The following is an 8,834-nucleotide window of genomic DNA, read 5'->3' on the forward strand; positions in this document are numbered from 1 at the left end:
ATTTTTGTTTTGTTTTGTTTTTTTTTTTTGAGACGGAATCTCGCTCTGTCGCTAGCCTGGAGTGCAGTGGCGTGATCTCGGCTCACTGCATCCTCTACCTCTTGGGTTCAAGCGATTTTCCTGTGTCAGCCTCCTGAGTAGCTGGGACTACAGGTGTGTGTCACTGCGCCCAGCTAATGTTTTTGTATTTTTAGTGGAGCCAGGGTTTCACCACGTTGGGCCAGGATGATCTTGATCTCCTGACCTTGTGATCCACCCGCCTCAGCCTCCCAAAGTGCTGGGATTACAGACGTGAGCCACCACGCCAGGCCACCCAGCTAACTTTTTTTATTTTTGGTAGAGATGGGGTTTCATCATGTTGGCCAGGCTGGTCCCAAACTCCTGACCTCAAGTAATCCATCCACCTTGGCCTCCCAAAGTACTGGAATTCCAGGCAGAGCCACCACGTCTGGCCTGTTAATGTTGTTTTAAGCAAGGTTAGGCAGTTACATTAAAAGATGTAAAGTACGGTGCAGACAGGTGCCAACCCTGCTCCCCAAAGGGACCGACTGTGAGCATCCTTGTATGCGAAGGAGGATCTTGCTTTGTTAGGGCTTTCCCAGCTTCTCACTTCTGGTGTTTTGGTGTAGAGCTCTCTGGTGGGGCTGTTCAAATACCACAAGCAGTCACTGTCTTCGATCTGATTGTCCTTTTAATCTGACTGATGTCAGGTGCCCAGTGGGTTGTTTTATTTCCTTAAGGCATTGCAGCTTTCAGGTTGGGGGTGGAAATGTTCCTGTAGGACTGAACCTTAAACCTTAGGGTCAAAAGTCACCTCCAAATTTACCGTCGTTTGCCCTAGTGTAGCACAGAGCAACTGGTTTGTCTCCTTTCTCAGCCTGACACTGCTGCGTGCTAACCGTTTTCAGAGCGTGTGCTTCCTGGGTAAGGAGGCATCTAGGTCATGGGTTCAAATCTAGAAAAGGAAAAAAGAATAAAATATTTGGGAGTGGTCTTTTTGTGTTTCACTTAAGAAGGGCTTCAAGTTTAGTAAACTTGGAGATAACTTTTCTTTGGTTTGGCATACAGTAAAGAGAGCAAATGACCAAGTTAGATGTTTGTTTTTAATAAAGTGTAGGCTAGGAGAAAGTGCCCAGTTAGTGTTACCTTAAGAGCATTGCTACCAGGTGAAATTGGAGGAGTGCCGAGTGTGTCACTTTGAGTTCTGCTTTGGAAATCCTGTAGTTAGGGAGTATGTGTTAATCACCAGTACTTAGACACTGCCTGGAAAATGGATTCATCCATTCACCCGATACACACAGGGCATACCCCCTGCAAGCCACTCCAGAGATGCTGGCGGAGCAGAGTCCTGGAGTGTATGTTCCGGTGGAGAGGGAGGTGCTGACCCATAAGTAGTCTTGGAGATGGCAACAGGTGCCATGAAGAAAGTAGACACACAAGTTGCCTAGAAAGTAGTGAGGTATTGGCCTTGGTTTTCACAGCTCCAGGCTCCACAAAGTAATCTTCCATTTTGTTTTTCAGGTGGATGGAGAACGATTCGAGAACACTTTGGAAACTTCATCGTTGGACTTCAAAGTAACTCCGGTAAGTTACCATCTGATTCCGCATCACTGGAAATTTTAAATGAGTGGTTGATTTTCCGTAGTGAAAGAGCAGTGTGTCCGTATGTAGAAATGACTAAATACTGTGCGGGATGCAGGGGTGAAGAGGTTAGCAAACCAGAAACAGTCTGAGGGCTGGCAGTCTGGCAGGGGCAGTGGTATAAAACCAAGTACATCACCAGAAGGGGAAAAGAAGGGCGACAAGGGAGCAGCTCAGGGGGTTGGGTTTCAAGAGTGCCTGGAGGTCTTCCTCGGGGAAGCTGTGTCCTAACTGAGCTGATGGTAGGTTGGGAGTTAGCCGTTGGGAGTCGGCCGGGTGAAGAGGGAACAAGTAATTTATAGCAGAAGGGCTGGGCGGCAGCTCTGAGGCAGAAGAGAGAGGGCAGCACACAGGGTTGGGGAGAAGCCACAGGTCTTGGTGCAGAGCAGCTGGGTTCACCTCACCGAGTCTGGGCAACCAGAAGGGTTGGACCTCTTGTCCTAAGTGAGCCAGATGTTGGAAAGGTTTTCAGCAGAGTAGAGGGATCATTTTGTTATAACAGATTTCGGTTACAAATAAGTTTTTAGGAGAAGTTTTTTTTTTCTTAAATCCACTGTGACCTCTCCTCTGACCAGGGGGTCTTTGGCAGTTGCAGCAGCCACTAGGTCAGCTTGGTCATGAGGTGAGTGGTGTGGCAGTGTAGGGCCCAGACTCGGGAGAAATGGACGAGCTGAGCATTACCACTAGGGACCTGCTGCTACTAAAGAAACTGGCAAAATGAGCTGATTTTCATCAGGTTATTGTAGGAGGGAATATATTTCTTTGAGAGGAGAAAGTTTTGTGGAAACAAGCATTTATTCACAGATGATTGAAAACTGTATTTGTTGGGGAAATGTGTTTGTCTTATGTTTAAAGTGACTTGTGGATTTGCTTTTTCTTTTTTAAATAGGATATTGAAGAACCTCTTTTGGAGCCAGGTACTGATAAGAGAAACACAACACTTATGGTTTGAAAGTTTTCACACAATTATTTTAAAGCTGTCTATATTTTAAGCTGTGTTATGATCTTGTAAATTATTCTAATGGTGGACAATCCAGATCATACAAGGATCAGAGATTGGAAACCCACTCGTATCACCAGATCTGTGGAAGAGCCATTCTGGCTTCTTGAGGTCAAACACGTTTGGTGCAATGTAGTGATTACTTTCATCTCTAACCACGTAGAGTGGCGTTTAATTCCCCCCTTCCCATGATTCCTCCATGTGTTTCTACACATGAAACAGATCTTGTGATATTTTGCTGCAGTCGTTTTGATTAACGCAGTTAAGGCAGGATAAAGCTGTTGTCAGGGCACTTAACCACCTGAGAAGTGACTGGATTCCAGAAGAGGAAACAGAGTTTCTTCATGAAAATTTTCAACATACTATTCCCCTTCCGGACTGCATTGACCTCCAACCGTCAGAAGAGATTCTGATTCCCATGTTGGACTATTCTGTTAAACGAAATTCAAAGAAATTTGGAAACTGAGCTGTCATTGAATGATGATTACGTTCGGTTCAGCACTGTGGACATTGGAAAAATCAGAAGACCCAGACTTGAACAAAAACTCGAAGAAGACTGTCGAGAAGCAGCTGCGTGGTTGTAGGTGTTTAAATCTGTGGGGGCCTTTTCTCTTCCGTGTAGCGTAGAGGCTTACCTAGAGGCGGTCACAGCGCAGGTAGTGTAACCAGTGTAACTTTGTGTACCCGCGGGTTTTCCAATCTCTGTGTAGCTAGCAGTTCTCTTCGTGTTAGTGTGGCAGCCGTGCCAGTTCCACATTTGTGATTGCTTTATTTCCCTGGTAATTAAACCTTGTGCCATTCTATTCCTGTTAAATCCGTAGAAAATGAGAAAATACTCGACATTTTGGGGGAAACTTGTAAATCTGAGCCAGTAAAAGAAGAAAGTTCCGAGCTGGAGCAGCCATTTGCACAGGACACAAGTAGCGTGGGGCCAGACAGAAAGCTTGCGGAGGAAGAGGACCTATTTGACAGCGCCCATCCGGAGGAGGGTGATTTAGATTTGGCCAGCGAGTCAACAGCACACGCTCAGTCGAGCAAGGCAGACAGCCTGTTAGCGGTAGTGAAAAGGGAGCCCGTGGAGCAGCCAGGCGATGGCGAGAGGACGGACTGTGAACCTGTAGGGCTAGAGCCAGCAGTTGAGCAGAGTAGTGCGGCCTCCGAGCTCGCGGAGGCCTCTAGCGAGGAGCTCGCGGAAGCGCCCACGGAAGCCCCAAGCCCAGAAGCCAGAGATAGCAAAGAAGACGGGAGGAAGTTTGATTTTGAAGCTTGTAATGAAGTTCCTCCGGCTCCTAAAGAGTCCTCAACCAGTGAGGGCGCTGATCAGAAAATGAGGTTTGTTTTTTCTCAGTTTTAGACCAGACGCTATCTCCTTTTCATTGGTCATTTAATGACACACATAAGCTGTTTTTTCTGCAATTGGCCAGCCAGACTGACGAAATTGTAGTTTTGCTTCTAAAGAATGTTTTATTTCTCTTTGTGTATTTTTAATGGGTGATTCAATTCCTTTTCTTTTTCTCAACCTACCATGGTTGTGTTCTTAAATTGTTAATCGTTATCTTCAGCTAAATCGAATTGATTTTTATAAATCTGACGTCGTATTTTTGGTGTCAGATTTTCCAATATAAGCTTGCAGAGGTGCCTGTTAAAATTTTATTTCAGACTAATTTTCTGGTAGGTATTCAGTTTTAGCACATAATCATATTTTTAGTTTTGTTCTCTTTCATTTTTTTCCTGTATGAGTAACATTAACTTTTGTCTCTAGCTCTTTTAAGGAAGAAAAAGATATAAAGCCAATCATTAAAGATGAAAAAGGTATGATTTAACTTATGTGGTAGGAGCCATGTATGGATCCCTTATTTTGGGAGGTGGGGACTGGAGATAGCCATGCTTTGGATTCAGTCATTTAATTGTTTTATTATGGGCTACTGGAATGAACCACCTAATGGTTTCTTGAGAGACTAGTTTTAGAAGTTCACAAGCATCTGCATTTTACGTTTCTGTTGTGGTTGTCATTTATGCGATAGTAAAAAGGAACAATTCTGCCCACTGAAGAATGTTTCAGGGATTTTTAGAGACTGCTCTCTTTTGAGATCTGATCATCAAAAGACATTTCGGTTCATAGCTGACATGGGCATGATTATTCCTTGAGTAAGGAAACTCAGTTTTTGCTGTCCAGATTTTCAGCCTTGTGTGTTGGCATGTATGTGTGCATTAAATTGATTCAGAACAGTTGGGATTGGGTGGCGTTAGGGTTTTCGGAGAGGGCTGCGATCTTAAGAATGGTCATGCTTCCTGTTAGGCCTCAAGGTGATGCCTAAGACTCTCCCTCTCGCTCCAGGTCGGGTCGGCAGCAGTTCTGGTCGGAACCTGTGGGTCAGTGGGCTGTCCTCCACAACACGAGCTACGGATCTGAAGAACCTTTTCAGCAAGTACGGGAAGGTACGCCTTCCCTCGCTGCACACCATCCACTGTGATTCAGAGTTCAAAAGGAAGCTCTGCCGGGCATGGTGTTTCACCCCTGTAATCCCAGCAGTTTGGGAGGCTGAGGCAGGAAAATCGCTGCCTAGCAGTTCAAGACCAACCTGGGCAACATAGCAAGACCTTGTCTCTGAAAAATCGAACCACAACAAAGCTCGCCCAGTCTTGTGCAGTATGCCTTGTTTCCTGACTTAGAGTAACCAGGCTACCAAGCGGGGCAGGTGGTTGGTCCTGTCACAGCAGTACTCAGAACAGCTGTATATAAACAGCTTCTGTCTCAGTGTTCTTATGGTTCCTTCCAACTGGTCTCAAAGAGACTGACAGTCTTTTGTCCTAGGCAAAACTTAAAGCTGACATGCTGTTTTTTCCTTTAAGAGTAAGTTGGGAGGCTGAGGCAGGTAGACCACCTGAAGTCAGGAGTTTCAGACTATCCTGGCCAACATGGTGAAACCCCATCTGTACTAAAAATACAAAACAATTAGCTGGTCATGTGTCACATGCCTGTAGTCCCAGCTACTCAGGAAGCTGAGTCAGGAGAATCACTTGAACCCGGGAGGCAGAGGTTGCAGTGAGCCAAGATTGCGCCACTGTACTCCAGCCTGGGTAATTGAGGAGGGCAATTTAAAATGATGACACTCTTTGGAGTTAATTAATGTAAGAGTCTTTTTTTTTTGAGACCGTGTCTCGCTCTGTTGCCCAGGCTGCAGTGCAGTGATGTGATCTGGGCTCACTTGCAACTTCCGCTTTCCAGGTTCAAGAGATTCTCATGCCTCGGCTTCTCAAGTAGCTGGGATTACAGGCACCTTTTACTGCGCCAGGCTAATTTTTGTTATTTTCAGTAGAAACAGTGTTTCACCATGTTGGCCAGGCTGGTCTCAAACTCCTGACCTATGTGATCTGCCTGTTTGGCCTCCCAAAGTGCTGGAATTACAGGCATGAGCCATCGCACCTAGCGAAGGGTCTTCCGATAAGCAGGTGGCATTGCCCTGGTCTCCTGGATGTCTCTGAGTAGTGGTTTCTGAGGGGGAAGGCTCAGTACCACTTAGTGTCTGGAAGGTGCCCTGATTCCAGGTGGAGTGGGGCCTGTCTGATGCAGCCTTTTGGCTGTAGAAGGCATTCCTTTGTCTAGGTCTGTGACATCTGATCAGGTGTTGGTCAATGTTTCTTTTTTTTTTTTTTTTTTTTTGAGACGGAGTTTCGCTCTTGTTACCCAGGCTGGAGTGCAATGGCGCGATCTCGGCTCACCGCAACCTCCGCCTCCTGGGTTCAGGCAATTCTCCTGCCTCAGCCTCCTGGGTAGCTGGGATTACAGGCACGCACCACCATGCCCAGCTAATTTTTTGTAGCTTTAGTAGAGACGGGGTTTCACCATGTTGACCAGGATGGTCTCGATCTCTTGACCTTGTGATCCACCCGCCTCGGCCTCCCAAAGTGCTGGGATTACAGGCTTGAGCCACCGCGCCCGGCTGGTCAATGTTTCATTGCTTAAGGAGCAGACAGGATCTAGAGAAAGCTTTGTGTGAAATTTTTTCTAACAGCGTATGTGTTCAAGAAGGGCTTAGGAAATTTTTACAGCTGTAAACCTGTTTGTTCAGTTGTTTTGTTGACTTCATTCAGACACTGATGATTAAGCAGAAGCAGACGGATGTATGGTCACTGTCATCACAGATTTTTTTAATTCTGGGGGGGAAAAGACCATTTAAGAAAGAAACAACGATGTGTTGTGATGAGCATGTTGAGGAAGGTTAGAGCTCACCATTAGTGCGTGGGGGAGACTGCTTAGACTGGGGAGTTGACTTCAGCAGACCTCACTGGAGAAGTGACATTTCAGCCATGGCGTGAGTGATAGCATTGGCCTTGCCCGTGGGGCTCAGCTTTGGACAAAAACAGGAGGATAGGAAGGCCCCGAGGGCAGGACACCGCTCCGCTACTGGACTGAGGCATGCAGAGGCTGCTGTGACAAGCTTCAGGGTGGAGGGCAACGCCCCGGGGTGGGGACGTACAAGCTTAGCATGGCGCCTGCTCTCATAAGGGTGATTAATTTTATGGAGGATGACCCCATCATTGGCCCAGCCTCCCCGACCTTGAGAGGAAAGAAAACAGAGCTTCAACTCTGATATGGGAACTGGCATCTGTGTTTCCGCAGAGTCTCCTGACCCTTTGGCCCTGGACAGATACAGGCAGAGCCTCGACTCCTCCATTTGTGTGGTCAAAACCCCAGGATATCAGAGTCTGATGGGAACCTCGAGCCTGTAGGTTCCACCTTGTCGTTTTGACAGTTGGGGCCATGAGGTCCAGAGAAGGGGGGATGCCTTACTCAGATTGACCCACTGAGTCAGAGATGGGTCTCAGACTACGACCCTGTCTCTCAGGGAAACATTTACTTCGAGCACCAGTGGTGGTAGGGTTGGTGTTAAATCCGCTATCTTGCTGTCTGTTTTCTGTTCCCGATGTTTGCTCATTGATTTCTTTTTCCCATTTATCTGCCTTTTTGTGGGTCGAGTCCTTTTTATGTCTGATGGCTTATTTGCTGTAACTCTGTTGTGGCTTACTGGCTGCTTGTAGGATGACAGTACACCTCTTCCCTTACAGTCTGCCTTCAAGTGGTGCTCTGCTGGTTTCAGCATAGTGCGAGAACTCTGTGGGAATATACTTGCATTTCCCCTCCTGTCGATCTTTGTGATGTTGCAGTTTACTTCTCTTTAAGAAGGAACCTGTTATTGCCTTTCACTTGTTGTGGTTTGGTTTTTTTGCTTTGAACATTTATCTTTTTTTTCTTTTTTGAGTCAGAGTCTCACTCGCTTCGCCCAGGCTGGAGTGTAGTGGCGTGATCTCGGCTCACGGTAACTTCCACCTCCCAAGGTCAAGTGATTCTCCTGCTTCAGCCTCCTGAGTAGCTGGGATTACAGGTGCATGCCACCATGCCCAACTAATTTTTGTATTTTTAGTAGAGACGGGGTTTCACCGTGTTGGGCAGGCTAATCTCGAACTCCTGACCTCATGGTCCGCCCACCTCGACCTCCCAAAGTGCTGGGATTACAGGTATGAGCCACCGCACCCAGCCTAAACAGTTACCTTTTAAAGAGAAGCAGAAATGACAGGAAAAAATATGTTCACCTTGCCAGGTGCTCTTCATTGCTTTTTGTTGTACAATCGGAGATCATCTTCCTCATGAAGGACTTGAACGTTTCTTGTAGTTGGGAGTTGCTGATGATGCGTTGTTTCTTTTGCATGTCAGGAAAAGTCTTTACTTTGCCTTCATTTTGAAATAAATTTTTTCTGGGTATAGAATTCTGGGTTAACTTAATCTCTGTTTCTTCAGTTCCCAATTTTTTCTCTTTTCCTTTGGCTGCTTTTAAGTTTCTTGGTTTTTTTTGTTTGTTTGTTTTGTTTTGTTTTCCCTTAGAGACAGGATCTTGCTGTGTCGCTCAGGCTGGACTGCAGTGATGCTCACTGGCTGCTTCGACATTTCTTGCTCAAGCGATCCTTTTACCTCTGCCTCCTGAGTAGCTGAGATCGCAGGCACGCACCACCATGCGCAGCTCATTTTGGAAATTTTTGGTAGAGTTGTGTTTCCTCTCTGTTGCCAGGTTTGTTTTGAACACCTGGCCTCAAGCGATCCAACCACCTTGGCTTTCCAAAGTGCTGGGATTACAGACATGAGCCACTGTGCCGAGCCTTTGCGTGGTAATTTTTTTTTTTTTTTTTTTTTTTT

The 8,834-nt window shown here is 46.2% G+C and overlaps 1 protein-coding gene across 2 annotated transcripts in view; it reads left to right on the top strand.

The window, feature by feature from the left end:
* SAFB2 (scaffold attachment factor B2) overlaps positions 1–8,834 on the top strand; it is a 36,640-nt gene that overhangs the window by 8,295 nt on the left and 19,511 nt on the right. For both annotated transcript variants that reach the window (XM_017528377.2, XM_037738404.1), the window contains exons 5-9: positions 1,522–1,584; positions 2,531–2,558; positions 3,463–3,973; positions 4,404–4,453; positions 4,980–5,080. In XM_017528377.2, coding sequence (XP_017383866.1) covers positions 1,522–1,584; positions 2,531–2,558; positions 3,463–3,973; positions 4,404–4,453; positions 4,980–5,080 — 753 coding nt within the window. The remainder of the gene's footprint in view (positions 1–1,521; positions 1,585–2,530; positions 2,559–3,462; positions 3,974–4,403; positions 4,454–4,979; positions 5,081–8,834) is intronic.

This window comes from Cebus imitator, unplaced genomic scaffold (genome assembly GCF_001604975.1).
Source record: "Cebus imitator isolate Cc_AM_T3 unplaced genomic scaffold, Cebus_imitator-1.0 Scaffold53, whole genome shotgun sequence".
Taxonomy (NCBI): domain Eukaryota; kingdom Metazoa; phylum Chordata; class Mammalia; order Primates; family Cebidae; genus Cebus; species Cebus imitator.